At 46.6% G+C, this 20,901-nt stretch overlaps 1 protein-coding gene across 6 annotated transcripts in view; it reads left to right on the forward strand.

The window, feature by feature from the left end:
• The window catches only part of pax5 (paired box 5), a 296,155-nt gene that overhangs the window by 30,166 nt on the left and 245,088 nt on the right, over positions 1 to 20,901 (forward strand). For all 6 annotated transcript variants that reach the window (XM_038804548.1, XM_038804546.1, XM_038804551.1 and 3 more), the window contains one exon: positions 4,938 to 5,069. In XM_038804548.1, coding sequence (XP_038660476.1) covers positions 4,938 to 5,069 — 132 coding nt within the window. The remainder of the gene's footprint in view (positions 1 to 4,937; positions 5,070 to 20,901) is intronic.

Raw genomic sequence — 20,901 nt, forward strand, 5'->3', positions numbered from 1 at the left:
TTCAGCATGAGGAGCTATTCTGGGAACACTGATAACAATTCTGCAGGCACTCAGAATTTGTAAATATTCCCCAAGACACTGACATTTGTTGTACATCTCACGAGACTTTGTACTCGGATTTCAATTGCATGGAAAGTTTACTGAATTTTATTGATTTTCACTGAATTGATCTTAGTGCCTGATTTTCTCCACTTCCAGTACGATCCAGGAATTAGGTGGGCTATTATCATAATCATTTCACTGTGTTTCACCATTATCCAGATTCCTTTCTGAAGTTTAGTAATGTTGAACCTGTCCATATATCAAAGGGTCACATCTTTTTATGTATTTACTGAACAAAAAGAGGAGGAATTAATTTGGTTAAAAATGTTTCTTATGTTCGTTCATTTAATGTTGATGTCACTGTCCCGATTTATATCTCATCCTTAATTGTCCTTGAGAAGGTGGTAATGAGCTGCCTTCTTGAGCTGCTGCGGTCCATTTGGTGAAATATGTCTACAGTGAAGTAGGGAAGCACCATCTTGACCCAGTAACAGGGAAGGAATGGTGATATATTTTCAAGTCAGGATGGCGTGTGACTTGGAGGGGAACTTGCAGGTGGGTGATACTCCCAAGTACCTATTGTCCTTGGTCTTCCAGGCAGTAGAGACTGGGGATTTGGGTGATGCTGCAAAGAAGCTTTGGTGAATTCCTGCAGCACATCTTATATATGGTAGATCTTTCAGCAACTAGCCTCCAACAACCAAAACTATCTTCCTTTACGATAGGTATGTCTCCAGTTATTGAAGAGTGTTCTGCCTGAGTCCCATTGACTTTAATTTTATTGGGGCTCCTTGATGCCTTACTCCATCAAATACTGTATTGTTGTTGACAAGGGCAGTCACTTTTACATCACCTCTGGAATTCAACTCTTCTGACCATGTTTGGACCAAGCGGTCCTGACAGGATCTAAACTCAGCATCAGTGAGCAGGTTATTGCTGAATTAATGCCTCTCAATAGCACTTCTGATGACATCTTCTAACACTTCACTCATGATTGAGAGTGGACTGATGGATCAGTAATTGGATAGATTGGATTTGTCCTTTTTGTGGACATACTTGGGCAATTTTCAACAGTCAGGTAGACTCTAGTGTTATAACTACTGAAATAGCTTGGCTAGAGGCATGGCTATGTATGGAACTTATGTCTTCAGTAATACAATTGTTACATTGTCAGAGCCCAAAGCCTTTGCTGTAACCACTGCGCTCAGCCGCTTCTTGATATCACATGGAGTACATTTAATTGTCTTAGGAATGGCTTTGATTAATGGTAGGGGCCCTCAGGGGGCGGCCGAGATGGATCATCCATGACACATCTAGCTGAAGGTGGTTGCAAATTATTCAGACTTGTATTTGCACTCAGTTGCAGGGCTCTGCCATAATAGAGAATGTGGACTTTCCTAGAGTTTCCTCCTCTGGTTAGTTAATTGACCACCACCATTCACAATTGGACATAGTCGGACTACAGAGCTTTGATGTTCCATGGTTGTGAAATCACTATGATCTGTCTAGCATGCTGCTTCTGCTATTCAGCAATACAGGATAAGTCATGTGCAGTAGCTTTGTGTCTCATTTTTAGGCATGCCTATCACTGTTCCTGGGATGCACATCTACGCTGTTCATTGAATCACTGGTTCCCTGGCCTAATGTTGCTTTTGTTTTCCAAAAATATACTTTGTTCATAAAATTTGTTAAAATGCATTACATAACAGTTCAAGCTTGACATTACATGAAGTGCAACACAGCTAAGTTTCTTTCAACATTGTACATGAGATACTTCACTACACTTGCCACTAAAAATTATATTTACGGCAGCACGGTCCCAGGTTCGATCCCGGCTCTGGGTCACTGTCCGTGTGGAGTTTGCACTTTCTCCCCATGTCTGCGTGGGTCTCACCCCACAACCCAAAGATGTGCATGATAGGTGGATTGGCCACGCTAAATTGAATTGGGTACTCTAAATTTACGAAAAACAAATGATATTTACAATGTGCATTTACATTTCATGTCAAACTTTCTCTGGTGCATACAGCCTGGTGGGTTGTACATGGTTTCCAATCCCTTGGTATATTATACTGAGAAGGCCTTAGTGGCTTTTACTCATGTTGCCTTTGCAACAGCTGCCCCAAACCTTTGATGAGTCCCTCAGCATATGGTCCTTGAACTTAGAATATGCCAGTCTGCAACATATGGTAGTCGCAGCTCTTTGCACTGGAGGGCCAGTAGGTTTCTGACAGATGAAAGAATTAAAAAAAATATTTAGAGCACCGAATTCATTTTTTCCAATTAAGGGGCAATTTAGCGTGGCCAATCCACCTACCCTACACATCTCTGGGTTGTAGGGGCGAAACCCATGCAAACATGGGGAGAATGTGTAAGCTCCTCACAGACAGTGACCCGGGATTGAACCTGGGACCTTGGTGCTGTGAGGCAGCAGTGCTAACCAATGCGCCACCGTGCTGCCCTCTGACAGACGAAAGAATTACTTCCATTGAGTTGATTCTCTTCCAGTAGCAGTTAATATTGATGTGTGCCCCTGGGAACAGCCCTGGGTTGGTAGTAGTGGTAGACTGAGGGATATGCCGGGCCATGAGTTTTCAGATTGTGGTGGAATACCATTCAGCTACTGCTGATCCACAGTATCTCATGGAAAACTCATCTCCTGCAGCTGGCCATGCCTAGCCTTGATATGAATATACATTAGGCCACCATTGTATTCACCCATGATCAGATTGCAGTTGATCTCAAAACATGATAAGAAGATTAACCTCTAATTAGTTAATACTTGTTTGGGTAATAACTGAAACGTAACCTGATTATTATGGTTGGGTTTTTCTGTTTAACAATCAAATTCTCCTCTGCATCTGTATTTCTAAGCAACTTAATACTTCAAATGGAATTCACCAATATAACTTGGGTTCTGAAGTCTGACGATTATTATGATAAAAAGATTTCACATTGTAATACAAAATTGAAATCTAAAATTTAAAGTGGCAATAGAATGGCCATTGAATGTGATGTAATTAAAGTAATAAATCCACAAAGGGGACTATTCATTACATTTTCTGCATCATTAGGTACTAAGGAGTTCTGAAAGTTTTTTTATTTTCTTTTAATTCCCGTTCTTTGGTATCTCCTGTGTTGACTGTGTCTTTGCAGCTTTCAGCATGAGATTTAGGTTTCTATTAAAATGAAGCTTTATTTGGAATTGGCGATTTTCAATCATATGCTTCTGTATGTTTGTGATTTACAGCATTGGTGGACAATCGATTGCCAGGCTCTGAACTGACTCTGCTGCAACAGTGGAGATTTGAGGCATTATGATACTTTTCAAACACTGAGATTGAAAGCAATAACATTTTCATTGAAGAATTGTTTTCTTTGTAATTGGGTTACTAACAATAGACAATACAAAATAATTGTTTGCAGCCTCTTTAGTAAAGATATGTGGAAATTAATTCTGTTTTGTCTCTTCTTGCGCCCCTGTTTGTGTTTAACTATAACCCCATCCACCCCACTGCTCCATTCTCACTGCCTACCCTGAAGACAGTGGTCTGAATTCTCCTGCCATTGGGATTCTCTTTTCCCGCTGGCAGAGCACACCTGCCAGCCGGGCTCCCAGTGGCATGGGGTGGCTTCAGTGGGAAATTCATTGACTGGGGGACCCAGGAATCCCACCTAGTGTCTCATGCCGGGGTAAAGTTCGACAAGTAATTAGACCTGCACCTCAATTGAGTGCCTTCATGTGACAGGTTGGACAGTGAGCTTAAGCAGTCAATTTGCCTCTCGATAGTATCACGCAATATTATTGACTAATGTAAATTTATAAATGTAGTTCATCCCTTTCAATAGAATGACTTTGATCTACCTGTATTGTATCTAGTGACCTGTTTACAGGCTGGCAAGACCAATCCAAACAAAGAAGTTGGTTCAATTGACTAATATCCATTGATTTCTAATGATTTTTATGGACTAATATTCATAGGCTTCCAAGGGTTCAAGAGATAAATACAGGAAAATAGAAAATAGGAGCAGGAGTAGGCCATTCGGCCCTTTGAGCCTGCTCCACCATTCAATATGCTCATGGTTGATCCTCTATCTCACCATCAGACACCTGCTCTCTCTTCATACTCCGACCATCTACTGGCTTCTAATAGTTCAATAGGCCAATATCCATAGGCTTCTAATGGGTTCAACAGATGAATATTTATGGTTTCTAATGAGCTGAATGGGCTAATATATGTATGCCTTCAAATCAAGATCTTTACATTGGGAGTTAAGTGTTCAACTAATTGAGACACTATATAGCACAGAGACTGCTGCACTGGCCAAGAAAGACTTGAGGCTTTGGCCTAAATCAACTGTGCACACTTTGGCTCCAAAATCAATTGTACAGGGACTGTAGATCCAGTTATGCTGAATGTTTGACTTTCAGGTGTTTTGCTATGAGTGGTCTAGCTGCCCTCTCACTGAGGTGAGAAAACTGCGCTCTGAAAATCCATGGGCCATCATTCCTGCCAGAAGCGTTGAGATCCACCTGTGATCTCTGGCGATGGATGGAGAAAACATTACTCATTCTTGTCTAGTTAACGTGCAAGGAAAAGCAGATTTCTAGAGTTAAAGGACATTGCCGGACCAAAGCACATATTGGTTTGAGCTAAAATTGCCTCTATGCTTGCAGCTCAGGTTAACTACTTCTCTCCCAGGTATTGGATGTCCACAATCCTAATCAAGAATTAATTATTTTTATCCAAAGTGTGGCAAGTGGCATTGTGTGAGGATCAGTCTTGAAACTCAACCTTGCAAAGTCAGCATCGAGTGTGTTGGATTGGCTTCACATAGGATCTTGGTGTGCTATTTTTCTACACTGACTGAAACTTGTTGTTGTTTCCACACAGCACCAAGCACAGTGGCAGTAACTCCAGTTCCTTCTGCTGCCACAGACCCTGCGGGATCTTCTTATTCCATCAGTGGAATTCTGGGGATTACACCTTCCAGCGCTGAGAATAACAAGAGAAAACGTGATGAAGGTAAGTACAAGAAAACCTTTGACAGGCAGAAAGTTATGTGTTTGCCATGAAATCCAAACTCTTCACAGATGTGAAGTAAAGGGCACTACTCAGAATTGGAAAAATAATGCCTGGAACTGGTTAGCACTGTGAGTGATGTGTGATATTATAAAAACATGTCTTCAAGTGGGACTAAATAAATGAAAATTTATTAAAATTTATATAAGATAAGCACATTGTGTAAGAGTATGTTTTTCAATTGCAGAAAAAGGGGTTAGGCTGTTATGTTACTTATACAGAAATGTTTTATTCAGCTATTTTGAAATGTATAATATCTTCTGCTAATCAATATCTTGCAATTTAATGAAATTGTCTCACTATTGTTTTAGTGATCTTCGTGCATAGTATTGAAGTTGAACAATGTGTTGCACAAAATATCCTGAATGAAAGTTTGCCGATATTCTTAATAATTATGTGCTTGATTGTATATAGTAGGGAGGATAAAATGTAAATGCTTTTCATTGTCTAGTTTCATTACCTATGTATAAAACAAAATGCATTTAAAGACCCTCTATCTTTTACTGTCCTTGATTGTGCAGTGCGAGCTTTTATAGCGCGTAAAGTTCGAAAAGTACTTTGCTGGAAGAGAGATGTACGTCCAGGCACATTCAGTGAAACATTGTTCGCACTGCCAGTTAATTGAAAGATTGTTGTAGGTGGGTGTTCATAGGGTGACAATGATCGCAGGACAGAGACCGCTCGCTCTGGTCCTATCTACTGACAGATGAATACTGGGAAAGGAAAGATGATACAGTTCAATTTGAAACAATATTGCAGAGCTCCACACTTTATACATGCTTGTTGTGCATGGTGTTTTTTGAAATGTTGCTTTTGCAGGTTTCTGTGCTGGGGAACCTTATTCGGACTGTTGTGTGATGTATCCTGTACCCTCCAATGGAGATCCTAATGAATATGAAGTACTGGTTCATCCTACGATCTGTAACAAAGTTTGGTAGATTATTTCCAATAACAATACAGCTATACCCAAGAACCTGCTTACAAATATACTCTCTTCCAACGGATTTAGCTAAGTTTGATTTGCTGTCTTATAAAGAGAAAATGCGAACGTTTGTGTAAACATTAAAACTACATTGGGCCACAGGCACGTTGTTTAGAAAATGCAGCTTCCCAGTAGCATTGTAGCAAGGTGGAAAAACGTAGTTTTTGTGCGATTTAAAGGGAAGGGACCCATAATCCTTCACTAATATTTAGTTCACATCATGGTGCTGCGTGGGCCAAGGGCTCAGCTCCGTTCCCTGTACCCTTATTATTTTCACCAGTGATTAGGATTCTAAACAATCTGCTGTAACTTTATTGGCAGAACAATACTAAACAAAGCGTTTTTCTACATTTGTTGGAAATTGTTTCTCCAAAGGCCTTAAAGGTACTAAGAGTGCACAGAATGTTTTACTTCTTAATTGCTTCATCTCTGACCTTTTGGCATCTTTCATGTGGCGCATTCTCTTTCAGATCAGTGGGTGTTTGATTAGGAATTCCAACTAGAGTGTGGGAATCAATGTGAAGGATGGATATAATTTATTTCCTTGCTACAAATCCAGGTTCTTTCCGCAATTTTTCATATATCCCTTGACCCAAAGAAGTTGACTGCTGCTAGAGAACACTTCCATGACTGCTGTTTACCACACTGCAGTTCAATAAAATGGCCATTCTTTGCCTAATATGCACCCAGACAGTGGCTGACTTTGCCTTTCTCTTGCATGTGGACTTTGCAGCAATGCTCACTGGCTGGTTATGTTCTGCCTTGGGGTATGTGAAAAAAATGAAAATGAAAATCGCTTATTGTCACGAGTAGGCTTCAATGAAGTTACTGTGAAAAGCCCCTAGTCGCCACATTCCGGCGCCTGTCCGGGGAGGCTGGTACGAGAATCGAACCGTGCTGCTGGCCTGCTTGGTCTGCTTTAAAAGCCAGCGATTTAGCCAAGTGAGCTAAACCAGCCCCAGTATGTGGTATGCCATCCAGGCTGCGACCCATTTAGGCTTAATAATGTAACCTTCTCTAAAATTCAGTTATTCACTATCTGAACTTTCTTTATTATGCATATAAACACGCCCATTTTAATATAGAGTGTTAGTCGTAGAGGACACACTCTGATATGGGTTTCACAGATCCAAAATTAACAATCGCACCTTTTTCACAGTGAACTCCAATAGTTCTGCCGCTTATTTAAGTGTCTCGGTGTCTTCCTGCTCGCCTAAACACTCCTACTGTGCCTTTAAACTTGGTGCCATCTGCAAATTTGGATATCCAACTCTCTAGGTGCGATCTCTCGGAAAAGGAACACATCTCCCAATCCAGCGCATCCTCATTTCTGCACTGGTTGTCAGCCTAACAGCCGATGTTCTTTTGTGGGACTCAAACCTAATATTTTGATCCAGAGGGAAGACATTACGGCCTGGGCTTTGAGGTCGTAATGATGGCAAAACTGTCATTGTTCACTCTCACCATAACTGACGACAACCAAAACTAACAGCATTTTGGTGTCCATACATATGCAGTTAAACACATATTTCCTGGAAAAAATAATAGCACACAAAGCAAGTCAACAAACTCACTATAACTCAGCTATTCCTTGTCTGCAATATGCTTTCAGATTTTAATGAGGTAATCTAAGGTGCTATAAAAATGCAAGTATTCTTTACCATAAGAAAGGGCACGTGATTGAGAGTCATGTTCTCAGATTAAGCTGGGTTTGATAAACAAAATGTTTGTTTGTGTGTGCATACATGTATGCATGTGTGTGCATGTGTGCATATGGGTACTGAGAGAGGTTGAAATAGGGCTCGGTTGTGATTCTGCAAGCAGGTAAATTGCCTGAAAACACTTACTGTCTGTTGAAGGATAGACTGCATGACATACGAGATTAATGGTCGCCTTTGGTGTTGCTCTCATCAAAGGGGTCTGCACCTCCAGAAAAGGAGGAGAGTTTGCACCTTCAGGTTGGGTGAGAGAGTCAGCATTTCATCAAGGGGAGATGGAGGGTCAGCACCTACAGGGGTGGGTGAAAGAGTCAACACCTTCAGGGAAGGGAGAGGAAGTCAGAACCTTCAGAGGAGGTAGAGAGGGTCAGCACCTTCAGGGAGGAGAAATTGAGTCAGCACCTTGAGGAGAGGGCAGAGAGAGGCAGCACCTCCAGGGGAGGTAGAGAGGGTCAGCACATTCAGGGGAGGTAGAAAGGGTCAGCACCTTCAGGAAGGGGAGATAGAGTCAGTACCTGCAGGAAGGGGAGAGAGAGTCAGCACATTCAGGAAGGGGATAGGAAGTCAGAACCTTCAGAGGAGGTAGAGAGGGTCAGCACCTTCAGGGAGGAGAGATTGAGTCAGCACCTTGAGGAAGGGGAAAGAGAGTCAGAATCTTCAGGAAGGGGAGAGAGAGTCAGCACCTTCAGGGGAGGGAGAGTCAGCACCTATAGGAAGGAGAGAGAGAGTCAGCACCTGTAGGAAGGGGAGAGAGAGTCAGCACCTTCAGGGGAGGGAGAGTCAGCACCTTCAGGGGAGGGAGAGAGAGTCAGCACCTTCAGGAAGGGGAGGGAGTCAGCACCTTCAGGAATGGGAGAGAGAGTCAGTATCTTCAGGAAGGGGAGAGTGAGTCAGCACCTTCAGGGGAGGGAGAGAGAGTCAGCACCTTCAGGGAGGGGAGAGAGAGTCAGCACCTTCAGGGAGGGGAGAGAGAGTCAGTATCTTCAGGAAGGGGAGAGAGAGTCAGCACCTTCAGGAAGGGGAGAGGAGTCAGCACATTCAGGAAGGGGAGAGAGTCAGCACCTTCAGGAATGGGAGAGAGAGTCAGTATCTTCAGGAAGGGGAGAGTGAGTCAGCACCTTCAGGAAGGGGAGAGAGAGTCAGTATCTTCAGGAAGGGGAGAAAGTCAGCACCTTCAGGAATGGGAGAGAGAGTCAGCACCTTCAGGGAGGGGAGAGAGAGTCAGTATCTTCATGTAGGGGAGAGAGAGTCAGCACCTTGAGCAAGGGGAGAGAGAGTCAGCACCTTCAGGAAGGGGAGAGAGAGTCAGCACCTTCAGGAAGGGGAGAGAGAGTCAGCACCTTCAGGGGAGGGAGAGAGAGTCAGCACCTTCAGGGAGGGGAGAGAGAGTCAGCACCTTCAGGGAGGGGAGAGAGAGTCAGTATCTTCAGGAAGGGGAGAGAGAGTCAGCACCTTCAGGAAGGGGAGAGGAGTCAGCACATTCAGGGAGGGGAGAGAGAGTCAGCACCTTCAGGAAGGGGAGAGGAGTCAGCACCTTCAGGGAGGGGAGAGAGAGTCAGCACCTTCAGGAAGGGGAGAGAGAGTCAGCACCTTCAGGAAGGGGAGAGGAGTCAGCACCTTCAGGGAGGGGAGAGAGAGTCAGCAACTTCAGGAAGGGGAGAGAGAGTCAGTATCTTCAGGGAGGGGAGAGAGAGTCAGCACCTATAGGAAGGGGCGAGAGAGTCAGCACCTTCAGGAAGGGGAGAGAGAGTCAGCACCTTCAGGGGAGGGAGAGTCAGCACCTTCAGGAAGGAGAGAGAGAGTCAGCACCTTCAGGAAGGGGAGAGAGAGTCAGCACCTTCAGGGGAGGGAGAGAGAGTCAGTATCTTCAGGGGAGGGAGAGGAGTCAGCACCTTCAGGGGAGGGAGAGGAGTCAGCACCTTCAAGGAGGGGAGAGAGAGTCAGTATCTTCATGTAGGGGAGAGAGAGTTAGCACCTTCAGGAAGGGGAGAGAGAGTCAGCACCTTCAGGAAGGGGAGAGAGAGTCAGCACCTTCAGGGGAGGGAGAGAGAGTCAGCACCTTCAGGGAGGGGAGAGAGAGTCAGAATCTTCAGGAAGGGGAGATAGAGTCAGCACCTATAGGAAGGGGAGATAGAGTCAGCACCTATAGGAAGGGGAGAGAGAGTCAGCACCTTCAGGAAGGGGAGAGAGAGTCAGCACCTTCAGGAAGGGGAGAGAGAGTCAGAATCTTCAGGAAGGGGAGATAGAGTCAGCACCTATAGGAAGGGGAGATAGAGTCAGCACCTATAGGAAGGGGAGAGAGAGTCAGCACCTTCAGGAAGGGGAGATGGAGTCAGCACCTTCAGGGGAGGGAGAGTCAGCACCTTCAGGGGGAGGAGAGTCAGCACCTTCAGGAAGGGGAGAGAGAGTCAGCACCTTCAGGGGAGGGAGAGTCAGCACATTCAGGAAGGGGAGATAGAGTCAGCACCTTCAGGGGAGGGAGAGAGAGTCAGCACCTTCAGGAAGGGGAGAGGAGTCAGCACCTTCAGGGAGGGGAGAGTGAGTCAGCACCTTCAGGAAGGGGAGAGAGAGTCAGCACCTTCAGGAAGGGGAGAGAGAGTCAGCACCTATAGGAAGGGGAGAGAGAGTCAGCACCTTCAGGAAGGGGAGAGAGAGTCAGCACCTATAGGAAGGGGAGATAGAGTCAGCACCTATAGGAAGGGGAGAGAGAGTCAGCACCTTCAGGGGAGGGAGAGTCAGCACCTTCAGGAAGGGGAGAGAGAGTCAGCACCTTCAGGAAGGGGAGATGGAGTCAGCACCTTCAGGGGAAGGAGAGTCAGCACCTTCAGGAAGGGGAGAGAGAGTCAGCACCTTCAGGGGAGGGAGAGTCAGCACATTCAGGAAGGGGAGATAGAGTCAGCACCTATAGGAAGGGGAGAGATAGTCAGCACCTTCAGGGAGGGAGAGTCAGCACCTATAGGAAGGGGAGAGAGAGTCAGCACCTTCAGGGGAGGGAGAGTCAGCACCTTCAGGAAGGGGAGAGAGAGTCAGCACCTTCAGGAAGGGGAGATGGAGTCAGCACCTTCAGGGGAAGGAGAGTCAGCACCTTCAGGAAGGGGAGAGAGAGTCAGCACCTTCAGGGGAGGGAGAGTCAGCACATTCAGGAAGGGGAGATAGAGTCAGCACCTATAGGAAGGGGAGAGATAGTCAGCACCTTCAGGAAGGGGAGATAGAGTCAGCACCTATAAGAAGGGGAGTGAGAGTCAGCACCTTCAGGGGAGGGAGAGTCAGCACATTCAGGAAGGGGAGAGAGAGTCAGCACCTATAGGAAGGGGAGATAGAGTCAGCACCTTCAGGAAGGGGAGATAGAGTCAGCACCTATAGGAAGGGGAGAGAGAGTCAGCACCTTCGGGGAGGGAGAGTCAGCACCTATAGGAAGGGGAGGGAGAGTCAGCACCTTCAGGGGAGGGAGAGAGAGTCAGCACCTTCAGGAAGGGGAGAGAGAGTCAGAATCTTCAGGAAGGGGAGATAGAGTCAGCACCTTCAGGGGAGGGAGAGAGACTCAGCACCTTCAGGAAGGGGAGAGAGAGTCAGCACCTTCAGGAGAGGGAGAGTCAGCACCTTCAGGGAGGGGAGAGAGAGTCAGCACCTTCAGGAAGGGGAGAGAGAGTCAGCACCTTCAGGAAGGGGAGAGAGAGTCAGCACCTTCAGGAAGGGGAGAGAGAGTCATCACCTTCAGGAAGGGGAGAGATAGTCAGCACCTTCAGGAATGGAGAGTCAGTATCTTCAGGGGGATAGAAAGAGTCAGCACCTTCAGGAGCGAGGGAAGGGCATCACCTTCAGAGGAGTGTTTTGAGTCAGCAGCTTCTATGAATGATAGAGAGTCAGTGCCCTCTGGGGAGGAGAGAGAAATTAAGCATCTTCAAGAGAGCGGGGTAAGAAAAATCAGTGTTTGAAACAGAATAACTAGCTTGCTGGTTGCAAGTTTGAATGGCCTCTGGTTGATGAACAGTGAGAATTAAAACGTATGTTTGACCAAACGAGACGGTCTCGATTTATTCCAAATCTGCTTTTCATATTAGGATTTCTTACTAACAACTTTCCTCACTGCATTTGACTTTATCAGAGGGAGCGTAAGATTTTAATGAACTTTGTTATCACTGGCTGAGACAGCTTTACAGTATCAGTAAGTAACATTTACAAACAGTGCAGGCATTCTGAGTCCAGGGTATTGTAAAAGCAGGCTGTAATCTAAATAACCTCAGGGACTCTGAAACTCCCGTACAATCTAATGAGCTCATAGCTCATTAACCACCACATATAAAATCTTTTCTTAAATTTGTTAAATATGGACTCCAAGTGCCTATTTTGGAAAGAAGATGCAGAGGGATAGCAGTAGGCCACTCAGCCCCTTGGGCCCGTTTCTTCATTCAATTAGATCATTGCTGATATGTACCTCATTCCATGTCCCTTGATAACCTTTACGCAACAAAAATCTATCAATCTCAGACTTCCATGTTCCAATTGCCTCAGTGTCCAAAACCTTTTAGAACAGAGAATTCCAGAGTCTCTACTCTGTGAAAAAGTGCGTACAGATTTCCCTCTTAAATGGTTTAGCTCACATTTTAAAGTTATGTCTGTTTGTTATTGACTCCTTCATCATCGAAAATAATTTCCCTTTCCCTCCCCTCCAGGTTCCTTTTAACATTTTAAACACCTCAATAGACTTCAAGGAATATGTGTCTTCAAGAAGCATTTAAATGAGCACTTGAATTGCCATAGTTTACAAGACTACAGACCAAGTGCTGTTAAATGGGATTAGAATAGAAATGTGCTTGATGGCACAACACGATAGGCCAGAGAGCCTCTTTCTGTGATGTACAACTCTAAGACTAAGTTCCGGTTTCATTCTGGCGAATCAGTGCAGCACATCCTCCATGGCCATCATTTATTTTGTCAGATATGGTGCCCAAAACTAAACTGAATCCGAGGTGGAGTCTATAATAATAATCTTTATTATTGTCACAAGTAGGCTTACATTAACACTGCAATGAAGTTACTGTGAATAGCCCCTAGTTGCCACATTCTGGTGCCTGTTAGGGTACACAGAGGGAGAATTCAGAATGTCCAAATTACCTAAGTCTTTCGGGACTTGTGGAAGGAAACCGGAACACCCGGAGGACACCCACGCAGATACAGGGAGAACGTGCAGACTCCACACAGACAGTGACCCAAACTGGAAATCGAACCTGGGACCCTAAAGATGTGTAGCAACAGTGCTACCCACTGTGTTACCGTGCTGCCCACGGAAGGTAGCCCAATGAAGGCGATAGACCCCTGAAGCATAACTTTCACCCTTTTGTATTGAAGCTGCCGTGAGATAGAGACTAACATTCCATTAACTTGTTTGACTGCCTTTTTGTACCTGTCACATAGCTTTAAATGATTTGTGCACTTGGACATCCAAATCTCTTTGCTCTTCTGAAGTCCCCAATCTCTCACATTTAGAAAATATTCCAATTTATCTTTTTCAGGTCCAAAGTGAATGACCTCTCACTTGCCAACATTAACCTCCATCTGTCATAGTTTTTGTTGACTCACTTAATCGGTCTGTGTTGTTTTGCAACTTCCTGCTCCCATCCGCACTTCGCCCTGTGCCTCCTAACTTACGTCAGAAGCAAACTTGGACATACAACTCAGTATTCCTTCATTCAAGCAATCAATAAATATGGTGAAATGAGACCCCAGAATACTTGTCACAGCCTGCCAGTCAGTGTTCCTAACTCTTTATCCCCACTCTCTGTCTCCAGCCTTTCAAATAATTTCTGACCGAAGTAAAAAGGCCACCTTCAATTAACACCCTTTCATTTATTCCGACCAGCTATGAGCTGTATAATAATTTATACAAGCCACTACAATGGACATATTACAGAAATGATTGTAAAAAATGAAAGTTTAATGTACAAATACAGATAGTTAAAATTACAAATTTGGAATACTCATATTTATGTAATGCCTCACACAACCTTAGGACTTCCCAAAATGTTTCACAATTAGGCATTTTTGAATTGTAGTCACATTGTAATATAGAAAAAGCCTCACAGTTGGATACTAAATAGATGGTTAAATGCTCCGAGTTAGCTGATTTCAGTCAGGGCAATGATAGAAGACGGTATCATTTAATCTCACTAGGAATGGGAAGTACTCACTTGCATTTCCACTCCCAGCTCACTTTCCAATGACCCCCTCTGGAAAACGTGCACTTCCAGATATCATATAAGAGGGATGGGGGGTGGTGTTGTGACGTTCTCATGGTCAAATAGGCTGCCAGCACTCCCATGAGGATTATCTCCTGGGAGAGTGCTGGTGGGGTGAAACAATACCTCAGCATGAGTCACCATTTTCAGGAGCAGACAGAGAAGCAGTGGGAAAGTGAATGGATGTCTATGAATGAGAAGGTTTTGGTTTAGAGGTTGATGGTGCCTGAAGCTCTTCGATTACTGCTTGAAACTCCTTGGTTTTTCATTCTTTCTCGGACATCCAGCATATGTACATGTTTATTGTTTAATATTAGCCCTGCTTTCCCGGTGTGCTTGCAGTAGCTGTCAGCATGCACACCATATCCTTGATGTGTAGTGACATTCACAAAAGGTTAATAATGTCTTGTGATGCCAGTACTGTAGATTTATCAAGGAATAATCTGCAGCTGACTGCAAAGAAATTCAACATCCCTTGTAGATGTTCATTTGCTCTGCATTGCAAAAAAAAGGCAAAAATGCAGAGAGCAGACTCCTGATCATTTGCATGAATGCCATTTTGTAGCAATGTACTTGTAAGTTTTTTTATTTAGCATATTTTACATTTAGTGCGGAATAGTCTTAGTCTTGTAGCAATTGTAATTACCTTGGCTCAGTGACAGCATGTTTACCTCTGAATTAGAAGTTTGTGAATTCAAATTCCACTCCAGGGTTAGAGAACAGAATCAAGGCTGGTGCTTCAGTGCAGTACTGAGGGAGTGCTACAGTGCCATAGTGCTGCATTTTAGATGAGATGTCAAATCATGGTCCCATCTTCCCTCTCCATGGAGGCAGTATTTGAAGGACAGACTATTTAGTTTCGTTATCCTGGACAATATTTTCCCCTCAACCAATATCGCAATCATATTATCTGGCCATAATATCATTTTTGGTTATGCACACATTGGCTTCTTAACAGCTACTGTGGCTGGAATATTGTGCCCCTGGAGGAAGCCAGGAAAAAGGGGGATAGGCCTGGGGATTTGGTGTGTTGGCATTGGGACTGGTACCCGATGCCTTTCTGCCTCCCCTGGAATGAAATTCTGGGTGAGATAAGTCATGATCGATCTGATTGCACCCCCTCCACTTGAACCCCTTCATTTAAGGGCCTCTTCCCACCTCTGCTGCAATCTTTCTACCTCCGGCCAGGCCTGGGAAACTGTGCGGGCTGCATGTTGGCTCGAGGGGGTAGGCCCAGGCCCCTGGATCTGCACAAATCTGTGCATGATCGAGGGTTGGGACATGGGAATGGCCACTGACAGCCACCCTCTTCCCTTGCTGCCAATTCCACATCCCCTCCTCCCTTCCCTCCATGAGACCACCTTCCCCAACAGCACTGATCTTACTCCTGTATCGTTCCTGGGGATGGGGGGGGGGGGGAAGACAGGGTGTGGGGGGGGGGGGGGGGGGGAGTAGATGGGAGAGAGAGTGTGCGGATAGTGAGGGAGTAAGTGGGGTATGTGGAGAATGTGTGAGGGTGGGCAGGGGGTGTGCGTATGGAAGGGGCGGGGGGGGTATAAAATGTGAGGGGGGAAATTTGTGAGGGTGGGAGGGAGAGTGTGTGTGTGTAGGGGGAGATTGTGTGTGGGGGGTGGGGTAGTGTCTGTGGGGTGGCAGGAAAGTGTGTGTGGAGGTGGGGTACTGTGTGTGGGGGGGGCAGGGTACTGTGTGCGGAGATGGGTTAGTGTGTGTGTGGGGGGGGTGGGGTAGTGAGTATGGGGATGGGGTAGTGAGGGTGGGGTGCTGGGTAGTGTGTGTGGGGGATGCGGTAATGTGTGTGGGGTTGGGGTAGAGTGTGTGGGGTGGGTTGTGTGGTGTGGGAGGGTATGTGTGTGGGATGGGGTAGAGTTTGCGGGGGTGGAGTAGTGTGTGGGGGGTGGGGGAGTGTGTGTAGGGTGTCAGGGTAATGTGTGTGGGGGTGTTATAGGGTGTGTGGTGGGGCAGGGTAGTGTATGTGGGGGGATGGGGTAGTTGGTGTGGGGGATGGGTGTGTGTGTGGGGGGTGGGGTAGTGTTTGTGGGGGTGAGGTAGTGTATGGGGGGTAGTGTGTGTGTGTGGAGGGAGTATGTGTGGGGGGTTGAGATAGTGTGTGTGGGGGATGAGATACTGTGTGTGACTGGATGGGGTAGTATGTGTGGGGGTTTGGGGGAGTGTGTGTGGTGGGGCAAGGTTGTGTATGTGGGGGGATGGGGTAGTGTGTGGGGTGGGTTGGAGGAGTGTGTGTGGGGGAGTGAGGTTATGTGTGTGGGGGGAGGGTTATGTGTGTGTGTGGGGGGTGGATAGTGTGTGGGGGATAGTGTGTGTGGCGGGTGTAGTGTGTGAGTGGGATGGGTATTGTGTGCGTGGGGGGTGGTTGTGTGTGTGAGAGGGGGTGGGTTGGGTGTGTGTGTGTGTGAGCGGGGGGGGGGGGGGGGGGGGCTCATGGCGGTATCCTTCGCAGGGCCAGCCTCCCATTGGCTGGTAGCAAGTTTTCTTCCTGGGCCCTCAATCTGGACGATGGCGGCCGCTGTCCTGATGGAGCCAGAGCCCCCCCACTCTTAGCCCCCCCTCCCCTCCCCTAGCTTTCCTCCCCTCCCAGCCCCACTCACCTCCCTCAGCCCCCTCCCCTCCCTCAGCTTCCCTCCCCTCCCAGCCCCACTCCCCTCCCTCAGCCCCCCTTCCCTCCCCTCCCTCAGCTTTCCTCCCCTCCCAGCCCCACTCACCTCCCTCAGCTCCCCTCCCTCAGCTTCCCTCCCCTCCCAGCCCCACTCCCCTCCCTCAGCCCCCCTTCCCTCCCCTCCCTCAGCCCCTCTCCTCACCCTCAGCCCCCTCCCCTCCCTCAGCCCCACCTCCGCTCCCTCAGCCCCACCTCCCCTCCATCAGCACCCTCTCACCTCCCTCAGCTGCCCTCCCCTCCCTGCCCCACTCCCCAACCTCAGCCCCCCTCTCCTCCCTCAGCCCCCCTCCCCTCCCCTCCCCCAGCCCCTTCCCGTCCCTCAGCCCCACCTCCCCTCCATCAGCACCCCCTCCCCTCCTCTCCCTCAGCCCCCCGTCCTCTCCTCTCCCTCAGCCCCCACCCCTCCCCCAGACCCCCTCCGCTTCGGCCCCCCTCCCCTCCCTCAGCCCCACCTCCCCTCCCTCAGCCCCCCTCCCCAGCCCCTCACTTCCCTCCCTCAGCCCCCCTCCCCTCCCTCAGCCCCCTCCCCTTCCCTCCCTCACCCCCTCCCCTCCCTCAGCCCCACCTCCCTTCCTTCAGCACCCTCTCCCCTCCCTCAGCCCCCTCCCCTTCCCTCCCTCAGCCCCCTCCCCTTCCCTCCCTCCCCTCCCTCAGCCCGGCCGTGCCGCCACTTCCTCGGGAGCAGCGGGCCAGACAATCGGCGGAAAAATAAGCTTCGGTCCAATCAAACTACAGATAATTGATTGTAGAATATTTACGAAATCCAAAGTTTGTGACAGGCGATATATAAACGCAGTTAAACTGAAGTCGCGCCCGCTCTCAGGCGGATGGACAGATCCCCTGGTACTATTTCAACCACTAACTAATGAACTGGTCATTTATCTATTTGTTGTTTGTCGGATCTTGCTGTGTGCAATTGACTGATACATTTGTCTACAAAACACTTTTAAAACCAAACAGCAATTCAGTGGCTGTGAAGGACCTGTGAAAGTGAATGGGGTAAATGGAAGGTCTTTCTATTACAGAGCTGAGATGTGATGCGGGATTTAAAATGTCTTACAACAGGACAGCACTTGTCTTGATTCTCGACTTTCTACTTGTGACCCCTTTAACAGTGCGGCTCTTTTGCAGTCGCCTGCAGTGGTCGGGCCCTGCATCCCCAGGAATATTCATATCCACCAGTTCCATCTGACCTGCAGAATCTCAGTTTGTATCTGGCCCTTGAGGCAATTGACCTGGAGGAACTGGAATGATTTAAAAAATCCATTGTTACTCTTTCTGTATTTACTTGCACTTGATTGTTATCAGATTAGCTTCGCGCTTAACCCAGTGGGTCACAGAACATTGGTTGACAGGGATAAACGGAAGGCGATGTCTGTAGGGCTTTTGCATGAATTAAAGAGCAATTTTCCCTTCTCTGTTTCCTGGAGTAAATGGACTTGGAGCAGATGTTGCGCCTTGGTGGGGGATCTGTTGCCCAGTCTCAGTGCAAGGCCATCTGTCGTGGATTGCTATACACTCCTCAGCTCAGTTTAGAGGGAGGTGGGCCTTTGGAAGAGAGTTATCTGCTGATTAATGCAGGCCATTTACCCCTGACAATCTGAGTGACCATAGGAGTTCTCTCTTCTACATTTCACTGTAATTAATGTAGCAGCAGGGCCAGAAACACTTTGCTTCAATGAAGCAGCCTCACTTGCACAAGCTATCAACGGAGGCGAAAAGTTTATTTTTGCAAAAACAGATGCAAAGTGCCTTTGACTGAGTGCAGGATCCCCGCGGCACGGGGCGAAGCCGTCACAGCTCAACAACACCTTATCGTGTCCACCGTTTCTCTCATTGTTTGGGGTTCAGTCACTGGAGGGCTCGAGGTCGAAGCTTTTCTTTGTCGTTAATCGCTTCATGAAATTTCGGTGCTCTGAACGTTGTTGGGGATTCATTCATTGTTCAAGGACTGCGCCTGCTGCATGCTGGGGGGGGGGGCCCATCTCTCCCACAGAGTCGCGCCATTCTTGCTTTGATCTCCCCAAGTGTTTCCGCTCACTGACCCCGCCGTCCTGGTTAGACAATGACGATCCGTCCAGTGAATACATTCCGGAGAGATCAATTGAAGCCTCTACCCAGAGGAATTGGCAAAAGCGTATGTTTGAGGCCCAATCTATTATGGATCAGCATTTGAAACATTTTAACTGCAGAGAGCCTCGCTGTGCTCGATTTTTCTCATCGCCTTTAGCCTTACGCGAGCTCTACCCCGCCAGAGTTACAAACACAATTCCTGCTTATTGCAGGAAGTATGAAGTCCCGTCTCTAAAAACCGAGTGTTATTTTGGCCACTTATGATAGGAAGGAAGAATCGATAGAAGTTGCTCTGTAAAGGTATGAAGTGACAAAGATCATATTGGGGAAAAGGACATCATAGCCTCAGACGTCCCAAAGTGCTTCATTTCCAATTAAATCTTTCATTCAGGTGTAGCTACTATTGTAATGTAAAGGACTGTCACAACCAAGTTGTGCAATGGAATGCCCCACAAACAGCAAATGAGATAACGACCGGATAGTGATGGTGATGGAGGCATACATATTGGCCTGGATACCAATTCTTCAACTCCCCTTCAAAGAGTGCCATCAAAACTTTCACATTGATTTAACTTCTTGTACGAAAAATAGCAAACATGACAATACAACACTCCCTCAGTATTGCTTTGAAGTGCCAGACTAGATTGCGGACTCAAATCTCTGGAGTTGACCTTGAACCCACATTCTTCTGACCCAGCGGTGAGAGAGCTACCACTGAGCCAAGGAATGTGAAGAAAATTGAACTTTTTCTCTGTAGAAATGAAGATACATCAAGGTTATCAAAGGAAATAACAAAACAGATTCTCACAAACTGTCCAAGGTGGTGAATACTAATATTAAGAGACTAATACTAAGAGATGAGAGTTAAGAATGAGGCATTTTGGAATTGAGGGGGAATTTTTCACTCTAGGTTGTAGGGGTGACATTAAAGCACACAGTTTATGCAGGCTCAACAAACAATTGGATACTTTTCTGGAGAAATAAGAGACTGGGGGATTAGGTGACAAGTTAGGTGAGGCAATTGGCCATAGTCATATAGCACAAAAGGAGGTTATTGGTCCTCACTCTTTTGCTAGTTCTTTGAGCCCCTACCTCCCACTCTTCCCCTGTAAGTTGTGCCTTTTGTACAAACACCGTTGCTTTTGTTTGGCGTTCACAACATATTTCAAGGGGCCTAACCAACTATGGTCCACTGGTTTTCTGGGTCCGTAGGGAGCACTATGCTTCAGATGTGATGCAGGGAAGGTAGTAGCTGGGCCCCTTGATGACCCCTTTCCTATTGCTGATGGCCAGGATCAGGAACAAGGGAAAAATCTGGAGTGAGCTGTGGTCACCTTTCCCTGCTGTTGTCAGTGACAGTTCCGTTTGTGATACTACTGGCCCTTCAATACAATGGGGCCGTAGCACATCAGATACTACAAACTAATGCAAGCATGTCAGGCAATATTATTTTACAGGCACATCATCTCCACATTGATAACACAATAGGGCAATGTGCAGAGCTGCAGATCTGGAATCACAACCGTAGCACACTGCGTTGTAACACTGAAGTGAGGTGGGACAGGACCAGTTCCATTAATGGGTTATGTCAAGTGGCAGCAAATTAAAAAAAAGTAATTGGCACTGCATTCAGCTCCATCTGAAATTGGCACTGTGGTCGGCACTCTAGAGACAGTGTAGTAATGGCAGGATGCCACACATCATAGATTATTTTACTAAAGCATGCACTTCTGTTCCTGAGATGTCGGGGAGCTGAACAGTCTATTCACTATAAGCTTTGAAAGAATATTTTGGAATTTCTCACATGAGGGGATGTCTTCTTAAACTTCCTGTGTCACAAGTGGCAATTCCAACCAACCAGCCAACAAAAAATATGTCACTGAGACACTTAGACCCAAGGCCTTCAGCGTTAGTATCATTTGAACCTTCACACAATGGTGCTTGTTTCCAATTTGTGTCTGCTATTCAGTGCAAGTCTTCTGCTGTTCACAATTGCTTTTACAAATATTGCTAGCATTGATTTCAGTGTTGAATCTGAAAATCTAATGCCATGTTTTTCTTGTTACTTTAA

This window comes from Scyliorhinus canicula, chromosome 8 (assembly GCF_902713615.1).
Source record: "Scyliorhinus canicula chromosome 8, sScyCan1.1, whole genome shotgun sequence".
Lineage (NCBI taxonomy): Eukaryota > Metazoa > Chordata > Chondrichthyes > Carcharhiniformes > Scyliorhinidae > Scyliorhinus > Scyliorhinus canicula.